We start from the raw sequence: 16,631 nt of genomic DNA, 5'->3' as shown, positions 1-16,631 counted from the left end.
TATACAGAATTTGATTGCTTTTGCTTGTTTTATTTTGCCCTATACGACCTTTAAACAAAATATATGCCATTTATAACAAGGAAGTCTAATACCGGTATTAATACCGGGATCCCGGTATTGAGTTCTAATACCGGAACTCAATACCGGTATTGAAAATATTACCGGTATTGCATGCCCTAGTAAGCACCCTAACTCATTTAAAAAAAACAGCAAATTTTTACGCATTAACATCGGTCTATCCGATTTTTACGTCTACAAAATAGATAGTACAATAAAGAACCATCGACAAACACTAAAGGCGAGGCCCCATTGGTGCATTATTTTCCATACATTTTTATTGACATAACTTTATGTCAATGCGACTTTTAAAAAAACGAATATAACCTAAACCTTAGCTTATTGCATTGTCTTAAGTTAATCATACAATCCCTATTTTCACCTAAACATAACGAAAATTACCTTACAATGTAAATAAATAGATAGAGATTATAGTTTTTTAATCATCATCATCAGCCAATAATCATCCACTGCTGGACGTAGGCCTCTCCCAAGGAGCGCCACAACACTCGGTCCTCGGCCTTCCTCATCCAACCACTACCGGCTACCCGCCTAAAGTCGTCAGTCCAGCGGGCAGAAGGGCGTCCCACGGTGTGTTTGCCTGTTCGTGGTCTCCACTCGAGAACTCTTCTACCCTTGGGAGAGGCCTATGTCCAGCAGTGGATGATTATTGGCTGATGATGATGATAGTTTTTTAAATTATTGGACTTTGACTTAGAATCAATACGGCATGGTATCACCAAAAGTGTTCATAATTTAGGGTAATTTGAGTAAGTAACGGAAGAAAATTTTATATTATACAGCGTGTTGCAAAAAGGGAAAGATGAACGACTCTGAACGACTTTTGTTCTGAAAATTTACGAAAAATAAAATGTTTTCTTATAGAACGTAACCTTTGTTGGCTTAATCTTAGCATGTATACCCTTTTTAACAAAATGTAGAAAAGCCATTTCATCAAACTGTTCAATATCCATCAAACTAAACACTTTTGAATTAATACACAGCCGTACCAATCGTTTCTATTATTAAACTGATTATTTTTTTAAGAAATTAATATATTCAATTTTAATATAAACATTGATGTCGATTTTGAAGGCGAATAATTTAATTTTAGTTATGCAAACTAAAAACTTTGCCAGTGGAAAATGAGATTTACGCATACAGCTCTTATGAAATGTAATTTTTTTAAGAAAAAACTACCTTTTTACTAAAAAAAAATTGTGAAAATAGGTGCGTGCAAAAACCTGTTACAACTTACTCAAAGCTCTATATCCGACATTGTAAAAAAACTGCTCTTTTGTGTGAACGGGCCCTTAGATAAATGATTAGCGAGACTCGAATAATTTACAAAGATCGAAGTTTCTAGAGTTATCCATAGAAATGCGTGGCACCTTAAGTCGTGTGCTATCAATTATTACCTTAATCTTATTAATTTATTACTTGAATCACTATGTGGGTGAAGTATTTTGATACCTACTTAATAGTTATTATCAAATTGTACAGTAAATAGGTAATATATAATAGTAAAGCCAAAAAAAAATGCCATATTTTGAAAGTGAGCCCACAATCAAAATATAACGTTTCAACATTTTCAAAATTTGGGCGATAATTTGAAACAAAAGTGCCTAGTGATAAGTAAACCTAATTTTATAATAGTCATACTAAAAATACACCTAAAATTATCCCTAAAGGTACTCAGTTTTACAGACAGCATGAGTATTAAAATAACTTTGTGCTACATTTTATTGAAAACTATACAGGGCGAAAATTTTATATGTAACCCAACTTATTAAGCAACTTTTGCTATAGGACCAACTCTGAAATTTGGAGGTAAATACAGGATGTTGCAAAGAGGGTATACTAAGCCGAAATAGGGTGACTCAGGGGGTCATTCTGACCAATTTTAGTTACTAAAAGGTTATTTGTTTTTGGGTATTTGTCAGAATGACCCCCTGAGTCAACCTCTTTCGGCTTAGTATACCCTTTTTGTGACAACCTGTATGTCCGTTTCATAGCAAAGTTGCTCAATGTGTTGATTAGAATTACTGATAAAATCCCACCTGTATAACAATGTCTATAAAACATAGGGCTTTAACTTAAACATTAAATGGAAGTACTTAGTTCACTAGATCCGTTTCGAGGTTAGGTTATTTTTTTCTAAAACTAAAAAAAAACAGGGCCTTTAGTACGGGTTTTGCAATTCACGAAAACGTTTATGAAAAAAGTTAACGTCTTCTCCTGTCATCTGTCAAAAGTTACATTGTGGTTCCCGATAGAGGCGCCACTTTGTATGTGAGAAAACGTTAACTTTTTACAGTCCTCGAAAAGCTATCAAACCTGCACTAAACGTACAAATTACAACTTTAGTAAGCTTAAATATTACAACAACATCCATTGTATTGTCTATGATCTAGAAATAACGAGATTTTATTTTGTTATATTTGCATTTGAAAAGGTTTAACTAGTATTTAAAGATAAACAATTTCATTACATACCTACTACTTTTTTAACGTTTAAAGGTAAGCGTCTACCTATCGGTATCGTACTTATCGGCCCGAACGGATTTTCATAAATGTATGGAAAAACGGCGTCGGCAATGCCGATGAAGTGGACGCACTTGTGTGAATTTCTTTTACAAAGAATACTGAATGCGATGCGTCCGTTGCGTATGAGGCCGAAAGGTAGACGCTTACCTTTAAGAGACACAGAGGGTAAAATTTTATCATTGTGCTCTCCGAAGGTTACATAAGTACTTGTATACTGTATACTCGAAATAAGTAAGCCTGACTCTTTAGGAATTTTATTTTTATTATTTAAAGTATAAACAAACACACATACAGACGAATCGAGAACCTTTCTCCGAAGTCGGTTAAAAGTAACCGTCCATGTATTATTTGTTTCAAAGTTAGAGCGGTCAGACTCTACATGGACATTAAATTAAAGAAGATTGTTCCACTTCAGTTACATTATATTTGTTTAAAGACAGATATTTGTACTCGGGTCTTGGGTGTGGATATTTATATTTAATATGTATTTGTGTAGATATATCAGTTGTCCCATACCCATAACACAGGCTCTGCCTAGCTTGGGGTCGGATGGCCGTGTGTGAGATGTCCCCACATATTTATTTATCAAATTGAATATTTGTGTAACAGTCAAGAAGGCCAATGATAAATCCTCACCCTGTATAACTCTCATACCAATTAACACTATGAAGAGAGCGGTTTTAAGATCTATATTTATATTATCTATATTCTGATCAACCAGGCAGTATGTTTGCTACACTAGACAATGTTTAAACAGTCTTTTGAAATATATATTTAAGGAATAAATTCAATGTGGTACCTATTTAATACAATAAATAAAGTACAAACAAGCTTTGGTAAAATCAGCCTTAACAAATAAATTTTTGTGTCATCTAAATTTTTAAGCGTTTTTTTATTAAATGTTCAAATACAGGTTGTTGCAAAAATGCTATAACTACTAAGCCGAAAGAGTGTGACTCAGGGGGTCAATACAGGGTGTTGCAAAATTGGTATACTAAGCCGAAACCTACATGTGCAGCATGGTATATCTAAGCCCGAAACTGAAATCAGAATTTGGAAATTCGCGAAAAAAAAAAACATTTTCCAAAGTTAAAAGTCACGTGACCAACAAAGTTTCTATGGAAAATGTTTTTTTATTTCGCATATACCATGCTGCACATGTAGGTTTCGGCTTAGTATACCCTTTTTGCAACACCCTGTATAAGCATTTTTTGCTCAACGACTTTTGGAAATTGAAGAAATGAAATGCTTAATTGTAGAAACTAGCACTTTGACAACAGCCTGTATAGTATGACGTGGCTTAAATGGACCGATGATTATAACAACTCTCCTTTGTATGGTTTTCACAAATTTAATTTTTAATTTTTAAAGAGCCAAAGCTCTCGTGTTTCGAAGTCATTTGTAAACGTTCTCTAAACTTAAAATACGATCTATAAATGTGTGGGTAAGTTAATAAAAGTATGCAAAACTCAGTTCCTCCGGTAAAATGGAAAGGTTATGTTTTATAATCACCGATTCAAATATTTTAGAGACTCTATCACTCCGTTTCTTAGAGGCCAATTAAGGTTAACCATCGACTAATAATTTACATTACATAAACGGATTCAGCCTAAGAAATACATAGATTGACAGAGATCTTAGATTAATAATATACGTATAAGATGGAATGTAAGTGCAAATGAAACGTCTTGGCTAATAACACTACCACTGTGCAGCGATTATAAGATTCGAAACCTCTGTTTACGTTGCGTATCGTTAACTGTCACTGTCAAAATGTAAGGCAAATGACAATGGGCGTTTTGGGACCTATGTCCAATAATACAATAATACTAAGTAATACACGTAAACACGTATTATTAAAATGGGAGAAATTACTTTCAACTGGTTTTATTGACTGAGATAATAAACAAATATAATATTATAATGAATGATGATTCATCATCAGGTGGAATTTCACCAAACGCTAAACGTATTAAGTATATAGCCTGTCATACGCCTGTCAGTACAAAATGTATTTAAATACTATTTTATATACGTTTAGCGTTTCGTAAAAGTAATCCTGTGATCGCACCTCTGATCTCTTATTTTGAATTAGTTACATTAGATTTGTGACTTACATTCTTTGGTACAGTAGTAGCTGTCATTAGGTTGAACTTGAAACGGTTTGGCAGTAAGTAAACTAAATTGGGACCGATTTTTGCTTTGTTTTTGTATATGTGACACACCATCTCGTTGGTATATTGTTAATCTAAGAATAATTTACATCATGTAATGGATTCAGCCTAAGAAATACCTACAGATACATAAAATATGTAAAAGTAATTATGTTATTAGAAAGTTGAAGTAGTACTGACTAAAATATAAGTATACTTTTAGAATTGAGAATAAATGCATATTTTTAATGATGCTACTTCACTAACTAAAGTGCGAATAAACAATAACATCATATTTATTAATGACGCTATGCAGATAAGTAAAATATTTTTTTTGTCAAAACAAACTTCAACTATAAAATTTTAATAAAACTATGCACTTCTTTCAAAAATATTACTTTACGGAGTCTTGTGTGGTAATTTGAAACAAATGTGTAATGTTGTTCAAAAACGGGTATAGTATGACAAGTGGACGTCATACTAAACGTTCAACGACTTTTAGCTATACCACTTTGGAACACCTGTAGTAATATATTATATTATAGTAATATATTTTTATATCCAGAAGCATGATCACAGGATTCGATACTATTTTAGAATCTACACAAACATATGGAAAAAGAACATTGTCGTCAACTGTCACTGTCAAAAATGTAAGGCAAATTTGACAGTTCCAAAAGTGACATTTGTTTTTTCCATATGTTTGTGTAGATTCGAAAATAGTATCGAATCCTGTGATCGCTGCACAGGTAGCTTTTTTTTCGAAGTCGTATCGAAGTGAACTTTGATAATACAATTTCCTCTTTAAAATCCAACCCTTATTTTTACGGATAAGATGGTGTGTAAAAAAATATAAGAAATAAATACTAAACTAAATGCATCAAACTACAATATTTTTTTACCCCAACGAAAATTTGTAACATCATTTTAGATACCAACGCCAAAACCTATCCATACTTTTACCTACAAAGTATATTATGTAGACTGCTTTCCATACCTATTCCTTGTGTAACCAAGATGGCATAACAATACCAACATCGCCACAACAGTTATGTTACTTAGTCTCAAGTTGGCACTACCGAATTCCCTATCAACTTTTTTCTTTTCTGTTCATAAGCTATGATCCGATCGCTCAAACAGCCAAGTTGAAATCATGCATTTTTTCTTCTTCTTTCATTTTTTTTTAAATTTGCCTTCAGCTATTACGCAATACTGTATGCCTCTGTGTAAAGAGGTATTTTCTGGCGCTCTCAAGGACTTTTCTTCCAAGATGGGTTCCCGTGCTGATGATTTTGTATTGTTTGTGTTAATTGTTTGTGGAGGTCTCCTTTCTGCCCGTGAAGGAGACTATGGAACGGATACCTTTGACTGATGTCTGAAAGAGAAAGAAGAATTAATTTGAATGGCTGCCTTTTGCAATAGAGTTTCAATATTTTTTAAACTTTTTTTGTAACTTACAGGAGTTAATCCATAAAACTACAAAATTAAATCGAAATATATTGTATCTATTTTATGTGCATGAAAGTAGCCTCTTTAAGTGACGTATCAAGCTGCGGCCCAACTAACGCCAACAAACGGGTTTCGTTGACCTTCGTTGCTGCAATCTGCCCTGTATTATGTATGATAAATATCCATCGTTGGGTGTTCGTTGGGCGTTCGTTGGGCCGGTCGGTAACTCGGTACGCAGCTCCAACAAAACGTAAACCTTTATAAATAAAGAGTTTAAAAGGGATTTGAAAATCATGTGACACTTCGGCAGCAAAATCGATTGTACCTGACTTAAGGCTGTCACTAAAGCTGGAAGAAAATCAGAATCTGTCAAATCTAGTGAGGGGGGTTGAGGTATGCGGGGCGTTCTACGGACAATGACATGAAATTTTAACATAGTACTCGAAAACATAAAAGTGAAGACATGCCACTTTGTTAAAAATATACTAAGTAAGTAATATTGTTTTGTGATACGAAAATATTTATTTTTATTTGAAAGTATTTTTAATATTTAATAATTAATTATATATAAAGTCGTACCCGTGCCGATATTTATACAGGTTGTTGCAAAAAGGGTTTAATACTATGCCGAAACCTACGTGTGCAGCATGTTATTGATGTTATTTCTAAGCCAGGAAATGAAATCAGAATGTAAAAAAATCGCGAAAATATTATCAGAGTTTAATAGTTCAGGGTGTTGTATTAAACTCTGCCCCCGTGTAATAAAAAAAGTATAGTTAGCCGAAAGGGCGTTACTCAGGCGTCACTCTGAAAAACTTTTATCCTACGTAATTTTTTATATTCATGAAAAAAACGCTTCCTCATATAATTTTTTTTTGGTCACGTGACCTTTTAGTTAGACGACCTGTTTTTTTTTGGTGTTTCAAAAGCAGAACAGTAGTTTGCAGAACTCTGCATATACAGGGTGTCACAAAAGGTTACGTAGCTGGCAAAGGGATATGGGGAGGTCACCAGAAAAATAATAACATGTAAGTACCCCCGCAAGGGAGTACATTAGTACAAGGCGAGAGTGTGTATTTTTTTTTAAGTACTTATGTGTATTTGGGATATGATAGAAATAATATTTTTGTTTCTTAAAAACCAAAAAATTTACACCTTGCTGCGCTCTTTTGCTCACTGTAAGTACATCTACAAATATTGCTGTATTAAAAAAAACGGTTTTGTTATAACGATTATAAAAAAAAGTTATTTTCATGTCAAGGAGTCATTTACCTAATTACGATTTCACTCAACAGCAGGTGAACTGAAAAAATAAGTTCTAGTTCTATCATCACTTTAGATCGCAAACATTGTAACTCCACTTTTCTCGGCGAAAAGTACTCTTTGGTGTCAATAGAAACGTTTTTTGAATTCACATGTTTTCCTCTTTATTCGAAAAAAAAAACTGTATTCCGCATTTTACCATTTGTTTTCCTCTAAACCCCAAACCGTGATTTTTAAACAAGAAAACTTAGTAATTATACCCTTTATTCTCATATACAACGTGCGATGTAGGCGAACGTGAACGAAAACTATGCAATAAGCCTTTGTTTTTATTACTACTTTAGTAAATTACAATAACATACTCAACAATGTTAATTTTTTTTTGCAATGTTATGTTGTTAAATTAAGATCTAATATTTTATTAACATGAAGTTACTTTCAACTTTTTTTTGCATCTATGCGTCGAATCACAGCATGACGGCTGCTGCAGCTTCCTGCTGTCCTGTCCTCCAACCAATCCCACCAGTACTGCAGGTTGCGTCGAATACGAGCCATTCTCTTCGACTTGACAAGACAGGTGCTCCCGGAAGGATCATAGATCGCACGGAACCCGTACCGTATAGAGGCAACGGACTCCTTTGCAACAGCCCCCCAGATTCGGAAGTAGCCCATGCACTGCATGGCGAGCACAGCTGCAGCAATTTTTTCGTAATGAATCATTGGGATGTCATCCCCGAAGGAGGCTCTCAGCCTACCTCACGACCTGTGTGACATTAGAAAAATGCACTGTGCTAACGCCGTTTGCGAGCTTGATTTGCAGGACCGCGTTGTATGCCAAGTTCCACAGCAGAGGGGTCCAAGACCTACCGCTGTGGAACTCCGCAACTGAACTTCTTCAGTGAAAACAAACCCTCTCCCCTGTTAGACACGTATGACTTCTGTCAATTTTCTGCAGATGACGAGATAGAGAAGACAAGTGATGGTATACAAGAGCCGCCCTAAAGGTTCGCCCTCTAGGGGATAGAGTTGAACGCGGTTACTATTTTTAAGCAAACAGCCAGCGCAACAACTCGCCCGTGGTTCTGCTCCTTCTTATCCTGCTCCTTATCCTGCTCCGACAGTGAACGAACGCAAAATATTGTACCCACTATTCGAATCCGCATTTCGGATGCCAAACTGACTGTCCGAAAGGTCGAAACCGTACCACCACAGAGGTATGACTCGTTCGAAGAGCTTATCAGGCTCTTACAGCAATCAGATGTGTCGGTACACTGAAAGATAATCTACAGGCCTGCTTTATTTATTTAGGAGCACTAATGGCCTCCTTTAAGTCATTGAGTCACTGGCACTCAGGCTGCGGTTGAACAGGAAGATAGACTGTCTAAACAAATCATTTTTAGGCTAGTTAAAAAAAACTTTAGGTGGGTAGTATGCCAACTAGAACTACAAATAAAACAGTATTTTTGTCTCCTCTAAAATTTGGTCACGAGGAGTTACGATGATTACGATCTAAGGTGACGCTGACGATATTTTATACAAGGTATTGAAAAAAGGGTATAAAGCTTAGCCAAAAGTGGATTTAGGTGCCATTCTGATCCACTTTTCTTCTTCAATTTTGAAAATTCACGTAGCAAAACCTTTTACATAGAAACTTATTCGATCACGTGACTTTTTTACTATAGAGACCGAATTTATTTTTCGAGAATTTTCCAAAAACTTGGAGAACAAAAGTTGTTCAGAATAACCCCTGAGTCAAACCCTTTCGGCACAGTATACCCTTTTTGCAACATCCTGTATAGGTAATATCAGGTTTATAAAAGACCTGGGCCTGTAGAGTGAGACTCGGCATGGGGAGTCATAATTCATAATTTATAGATCTTTTAGGTTGCAGTGGCGAATGGGCACTGGTAGCCCTGCCCTTTTCTATAACTATAACTATAGGTAATTTTATGGCAATTTAAAAATGGTATAACATTTATCTATTTGAAAAAATCATTAAAAATATACATTACCTATCACCCTAATTTTAAAAAAAAATTCAGCCCTTACTTTAAACTTATAACACCCCTCTATTTCCTTCAGGGGTTAAAAAACCTGTGTATTTAATATTTTCTTATGAGTTTTTTTTTTAAAACTAGGCTCTTACATAGTTGTACATAATATTATGCGGTATTTTATTCCACTTGTAACGCATAAAATTCATAGCTACAGTAAACATTTCATTTTTTTCATGGCGAGATACAGTCGCACTTAACCGCTTTTTTGCAAAGCTTGTTAAATAGATTTAAAAAATTATGTAAATTTTAGATCTTCAATTTTTAAAAATACTTACTTATTTTTAACAACCTGTAGTGTACAGACTACAGACTACCACATCTTAAAATATATATATTTTTAATTAACTATGGTTTTTGGTTTCAAATAAAACAAATTATGAACTTACTTTTCAACACCCTGTATATTGTGTAGCTTACCTACCATACACAACCGTTAAAATAAAATAAATTACCCCTCAGAATATAAACAGGCTCGCGCTTTGGCATACTGCATTGACCGTATAGTTCTTATTCGGAGAATCTAATAAGTGTCATTATGTGCAATGTTTACCTTTATCTATGCATCTGTAACTCTATAGTAAAAAATGTAAACAAATCGAAAAGGCGAAATGTTTTCTAAGAATTTTCGGCTTTTCTGCATCTAAAATGATTAGAAAATTAACTTTCCATAGCAAATGCATATGTATTATAATACTTGTAGTCATAATTTGTTGATTTAATCAGTTTTTGTGAAATATTTGATAAAAAATAAAATGGCGTGGGTATCGCTCCTAACAGGCCGCCACCAGGGCGACGACTGAAGAAATCTGAAATCTGTCACGGTGTCATCATTTTTAAACCGGAATTTATTAGTTTTTTGCAAAAAAAGTTGACTTCTGGTCCATTAAATCCAACTCTTTAAGGTAACTTTGTTAAGAATTTAATTACCTACACATACATATAAGATTCCATGAAAATGGGCCCTCTGATTTCGAGGGTTTTTTCATAATAAGTCAAAAAATGGCAAAAGACATGGTGTGTTTGCAATTTTTTTAACATACTTATTATAATCCTGCACCAATTTATAAGCAACTAACATGTTCAGTATACCCTCTGCTACAAAATATATTTTTATCAATGTGATAGAAGCCACCGTTTTTCCAATCTAATCAAGTATATCAAGCCGACTTTAGCATTTTAGCTTTAGGGATCCCCTTAACCTTTTTTCCCACCAATCAATTTATTTGGGGGACAAAATGGCGACTGAACCGTCCAATTTATAAACTTGGGAATCGCCAATCGCCATCTGTATTTAGAGCTTTTACTTCCAAAGCATGGGAAGCTTCAACACCGTTTACAGTAAAACTATAAAGTCCTGAAAACGGAAGTGGATCCTAACTTTTTGTTACAGACCGTATTTAATCGAAGTATTATATTTATTATAGGACATATCCGTTAAAAGCCATAACCAAATGGTATTTTATTTTTAAAATGTATGTTTATGTAAGTAAATAACTTATAATGATAAAAAGTCAGGACTTTATAGTTCGACTGTAGGATGTATTTAAGTTTTGATGGTAAGGCCAAAGCTTCCATAAAACACGTACCTTTTTCTTGGATCCGTTCAAGTAATCTTTGTACATTTCCGAACGGAGATACCGCGAGTAGCTGTCCGACTTCATCAGGTGGTACACATGGGCCTGTGGGAAAAAAAAAACAATAACAAGGACATTATTAAAAAAAACGTAATGTTTCCGATAATGGCAAATAGATAGCGTGGGTGCTAGATAGAAACAATATACAGAAAATAATAAATTAAAACTACTAGTTATGTACTTACTGTAAATTTATAACAATATATTAACTTCATACTTATGTCGGTTAGACTTATGAATTTGCTTCCCGAAAACATGCTTAAAAAAATTGTAACAAGTAATATAAAAAATAAGAAATAGAATAACAAAATAGAAACATAAGGAAATATAGCGCCATCTTTTGGTTATTGAAACAGTTATGTTTCTTTAGACAGACATAAAAATAAAACATTTCTTTCAAACACACGCAAAAATAAAATTAAAATAAATTTTGAAACAAATAATAAAAAGTTTAAAAAGAAATAAAAAAAATGCATTAGTGTTGCTTCCCATAACAGTAGGCCATAGCGCTAATTTAATGTAGCGTATAAACAATATTGCCGATCCATCGGCTGGAGGGCGTCCCACAGTTTACAATCCGATGAAATACCTGAGCCTGGTCGAAGCAATACCGGTCCGGTGTACCGGATTCCACTTTCTGGCGAGTCAGCTCCCTGCAAAGAAGATAAGAATTAAGTTTATAATAAGTAAACAAATATCTTAGAATACCGCCATCTGTCGGAAGTTTATTGTACCGCACTTTGGCGCAACTACTATAATTTCTATTACATAATTATGTGTCTACTTATTTTTGCAGGCCAATATACATAAAAGTCTATGAGGCCCATAACGGTTTGATGATGATGATGTGGACTGTAATCCAGAGGCCGCTGGTTCAAATCCGGCCCGAAGGACCATTCGTAGGGTCCTAGTAAATGAGTAAACGTGGACAGGATTGCAGTGGACTGTATTTCGGGTTGCTTAAACAAGACTATATGACCCACCTGCTAACAGCAACGATATTGACGGGAGAAGTGGCGTCATTGCCTATAGTCTGTTTTTTTTGTCTCATCAGTTATTAAATTAACAGATTCTGAACGGTTCATCAACAATCGACTGTTCATCAACAATCGATTGTCCCGCCAATAGGGCGATACGTCACTTAATCGCGGGACAATCGACTGTTGATGAACTCAGAATCTATCAATTTAGTATCTGAGATTACAAAACAGACTTCAGAGGGCCTATCACGGGCTTACGTGGCAATTCCATACTATTTTCGATACTACACGTCACAGTACACCAGCGCCAACGTAGTCACTTTTGAAACTAACAAATTTGCCTTAGATTTTGACAGTGACAGTTGACGATAGGCAACGTATACGCAGGTTCGAAAATCTTATAATCGCTGCTCATATTAGATTAACTACACTAACCTGCTAACAGCATCAATGTTCACAGGCGAGGCGGCATCATTGGCCAGGAACTCCTTCCAGATCTCTTTAGCCGCGGCGGCCACGCGCCGGATCGGCAGCTGTTTGAGCTCTTGCACTGCTATCCAGAACCTGGAGTGAAGATTTGAGGATTAATATTAGATTTGGAACCTTTGAACTAATATTACTAGCGTATAGAACCGACACTGGGAACTTAACATTTGCGCTATGCTCTCGGCAACATTCATTCTGTAACTAGAATCTATGACTTGGTCATGATATTATGAAAATAATTCAATCTCCAAAGCATTGCAGAGATCACTCCAAAACCACCAAACCACATCTCAAACTAAATCCCCACCTTCTAATCTTCAAAAACCCAATATCCAATTTACCTCCCCACTTTGGAGATTGCCAACACTCACTTGAGGTTCTCCCCACTGACCTCCTACAACAAACATAAACCTCAAATCTACCTCGCCAGTCAACCTCCAATTTACCTCCCCACTTCGTAGATTACTCACTTGAGGTTCTCCCCGCTGAACTCTTTTCCCAGGAACCTCAAATATACCTAAACCCAAAAAAACGCTATCTCCAATTTACCTCCCCACTTTGTAGACTACTCACTTGAGGTTCTCCCCGCTGAACTCCTTGGACAGGAACCTAAAATTGACCTCCCCACTAGGGTTTCGTTCCCGTCTTCCCGGGAATTCCCGTTCCCGGGAATTCCCGGGAAATTTGTCCTTCCCGAAACCGGGAAAAAAATAGCATTCCCGGGAATTCCCGGGTTTGACTTTTTATCGATTCTATGCTATATTTTCATCATTATTTATCTATTTATTCCACCTTAAACCAAAAAAAATTATCGGCAGGCTTGTCGTCTACGATCAGAAACAGAGTTTTGTTGTAAATTATTGGAAAATCATACGTGTTATTATTAGAGATGCCACGAATAGTGATTTGGCCGAATACCCAATAACTGAATATTCGGCCGACACTCTTAGCCGAAAATTGAATATTCGGCCGCCGAATATTCGGCGGGCTATCCGGTACAATTCAAGCGAGTTGTGGTTTTATTTTAAGAGTGCTCGTCTTAATCGTACAGCAGATCCATACAAGTGGTGGTCAACCAACTCGAAACAGTAGCCAAACCTCATATAATGTATTTTGTTAGAAAATACCTATGTGGAGCGGAGTGGACTGTATGTGGTTGGTTTGTAGGCCCTGGGGGTGCTTGAAGCTCGTGGGAGTAATAATAAACGGGAATTGTGATTAGGGTTTCTGCTCGAGAATTCTCGAGCTCGAGAAGATTCGAGAAATTCGGCTTGGTTCGAGACGAGAAAAAAATTTGAAGACTCGAGAATTTCTCGAGCCTTGAGATTCTGATAAAAATTAAGTATTTTCGATTCAAATTTTTCTGCGCAGCTTTACAACACACACATATACCATGCGCGTGTACCTATTATTATGATTTATTATGTTTCATCTCCATTTAAGCTAGTGCTGTACTGATAATACCAATGAATTATTAAAATATAACGTAGTAATAGTTACGTACTGTTTCTTAGTTCAGGTGGACCAAAAGAAGTCATCCGATGTTGTTTGGCTTTCATTTTTTTTTCTTATGTTTATTTGAACCTTTATAATTTTATTGGTAAAGTCGAGAAGATGATATCGGCCAATAGGCGCCGTCACAATTGATTGCCATACGGGCTCGTTTCATGGCATTTCTCATCACTTCAGCGAAAACTTCGGGCGAGAGATTCTCGCACTCGTGTCGAATGTTGTCCTTAAGGGCTTCCAGAGACACTAGCTTATTCACATAATCACGGGACTTCAAAAAATCCCAGAAAAACTGTCTGAAACGGTTTAGTCGGGCGATATTGCAGGAAAACATTACAGATAAAAAAAAAACGAAAAAAAGGCGACCCGAAAACTGACTAAACACAATTATTCCGCGTTCTTGGGGAGTATATATCACTCCACGGCTTCTGAACTTGTATTCTGCATTTATCTAGTCCTCCAGTATCAAAACTGATTTGAAATTGGCGGCTGATGGCTGATGTTAAATTAATATGCACAAATGAGAGCAACTTCCAATAAGGTGATTACTTTTGCCCCACCTTGTACTAGTAATATGTAGCTAGCTAGGCAGCTAATTATGATTATTAGTAGAGTATTTTCTTTGTAATTAAGTTGACAAAGTAAAAAAAGGAGATTTTGTGTTTTTTTATTTAAATTAAGGCTTTTTCTAAAGGTCTTCTTAGAAAGGCTCGAGACTCGAGAAGACTCGAGAATTTGGGCTCGAGAATTCTCGAAGCTCGAGAACGAAAACAGGTCGAGAAATCAGAAACCCTAATTGTGATTGATCCGTGTATTTTCGTGTGAAGAGCAGAAACGGAAGAGGAAGTTCAACATAGACAATGATATGAAATATAGAAAACATAGATAATAATCATAGATAATTAATGTTGCTAGCCAACATGCTGCGGCCTCACAAGATGAGAAAACAAATAACCTTTTTCTTAATAAATGTATGAAATATAACTATGTGCCTATGTACTTAACACCTTTAGGTATCAATTTACTTTTACAATAATGGTTTTTTAATAATATACCTATACGTATTTGGAAATAACATTCAAAACACAACATTAAGTATATTAACAACTGATGTTATACTATATTAACAACAAAGGGAAATTACACATGTAGTTATCTAATAAAACACAATAATAACAATGGTATTAACAAAACAGTTAAACAATAACATCAAAGTTAGGTTGAATTATAACTACATTAACAAGTACTTAAAATTAATTACATACTAAATATTATCCTCAATAGGTAATATGCAAATTTTATTTATAGCCCTAATGTGAGACTTATTATTAGGGGTTCTCACTTCTACAGCTCTAACCTTGCTGTCATGCCCGGGGAAGAGTTTTACAATCCTGGCCATGGGCCACATCATTGGAGGTGTGTTGTCCTCTTTTAAAATAACTAGACTACCTAGTTTAACATTACATACATCAAATTTCCACTTAGGTCTATTTTGTAATACATTTAAATAGTTTTTGTGCCAGACTTTCCAAAATGATTGTTTGATTTGAGTACAAATTTGCCAAAACTTTAATCTATTTTGTGGGATATTAGTGATATCGCTTTCAGGGTACATCATTAAGGCGTTACCAATTAAAAAATGACCTGGTGTAAGGTAAGAGTAGTCAGTTGGGTCAGCGGTCAAGGGTAGCAACGGTCTAGAGTTGAGGACTGCTTCGATTTCACACAGCACAGTACTTAACTGTTCGTAGGTTAACACATTTTTACCTATCACCCTTTTCAGGTGGTACTTTGTACTTTTCACGGACGATTCCCATAAACCTCCGTACGTCGCTGAGTAACATGGTATGTAATGGAATTGAATACCCTGTTGAGAAGCGAAGTTATAAACTTGCTGACGGTGATTTTGTGAGTTTTGCAACTTATAGAGTTCGTTTAATTGATTATTGGCACCTTTGAATGTGCTAGCATTGTCACAATGTATTTCAGTCATAAGACCTCTCCTCGAAATTTGTCTTCGCAGGCAAGCGAGAAACGTGTCGGTGGTTAAATCTGAAGCTAGCTCGAGGTGAATAGCTTTTGTTGTAAAACATACAAAAACGCAGATGTAACCTTTTCCAATTACTGAGCGTCTTACGCGTGACAATTTAACATCGATAGGTCCAGCGAAGTCTACACCTACTCGCACGAAAGCTCTATTGGTAGAGGTTACTCTACTAGCCGGTAATGAACCCATGAGTTGTTTGGCTACTGTAGCCTTTTGTCTGAAACATGTAATACATTTGTGAGTTATTTTTTTAACTTCTGATAATCCATTACAAATCCAAAATCTTTGATTTAAACTAGATAATAATAGCTTAGGGCCTGCGTGCAGTAGTCTTTCATGCTCACTTCTAATAAGCAGTGTAGTAATGTGAGATTCTCTTGGTAATATAACTGGATGTTTTTGGTTGTAAGTTATATCAGCATGGTCAAGTCTACCACCTACGCGCAGGAG

At 35.5% G+C, this 16,631-nt stretch overlaps 1 protein-coding gene across 2 annotated transcripts in view; it reads right to left on the bottom strand.

The window, feature by feature from the left end:
- Window positions 1-5,713: 5,713 nt before the first annotated feature.
- The window catches only part of LOC105387927 (regulator of G-protein signaling 7), a 28,397-nt gene continuing 17,479 nt past the window's right edge, over window positions 5,714-16,631 (bottom strand). For both annotated transcript variants that reach the window (XM_048624212.1, XM_048624213.1), the window contains exons 15-18: window positions 12,575-12,703; window positions 11,749-11,812; window positions 11,112-11,204; window positions 5,714-6,131 (exon numbers count right to left, since the gene is read on the bottom strand). In XM_048624212.1, coding sequence (XP_048480169.1) covers window positions 6,063-6,131; window positions 11,112-11,204; window positions 11,749-11,812; window positions 12,575-12,703 — 355 coding nt within the window. In that variant the 3' untranslated portion in view covers window positions 5,714-6,062. The remainder of the gene's footprint in view (window positions 6,132-11,111; window positions 11,205-11,748; window positions 11,813-12,574; window positions 12,704-16,631) is intronic.

This window comes from Plutella xylostella, chromosome 11 (assembly GCF_932276165.1).
Source record: "Plutella xylostella chromosome 11, ilPluXylo3.1, whole genome shotgun sequence".
In the NCBI taxonomy this organism is placed as follows: Eukaryota; Metazoa; Arthropoda; class Insecta; order Lepidoptera; family Plutellidae; genus Plutella; species Plutella xylostella.
This window is presented reverse-complemented; position numbering and strand designations above follow the sequence as displayed.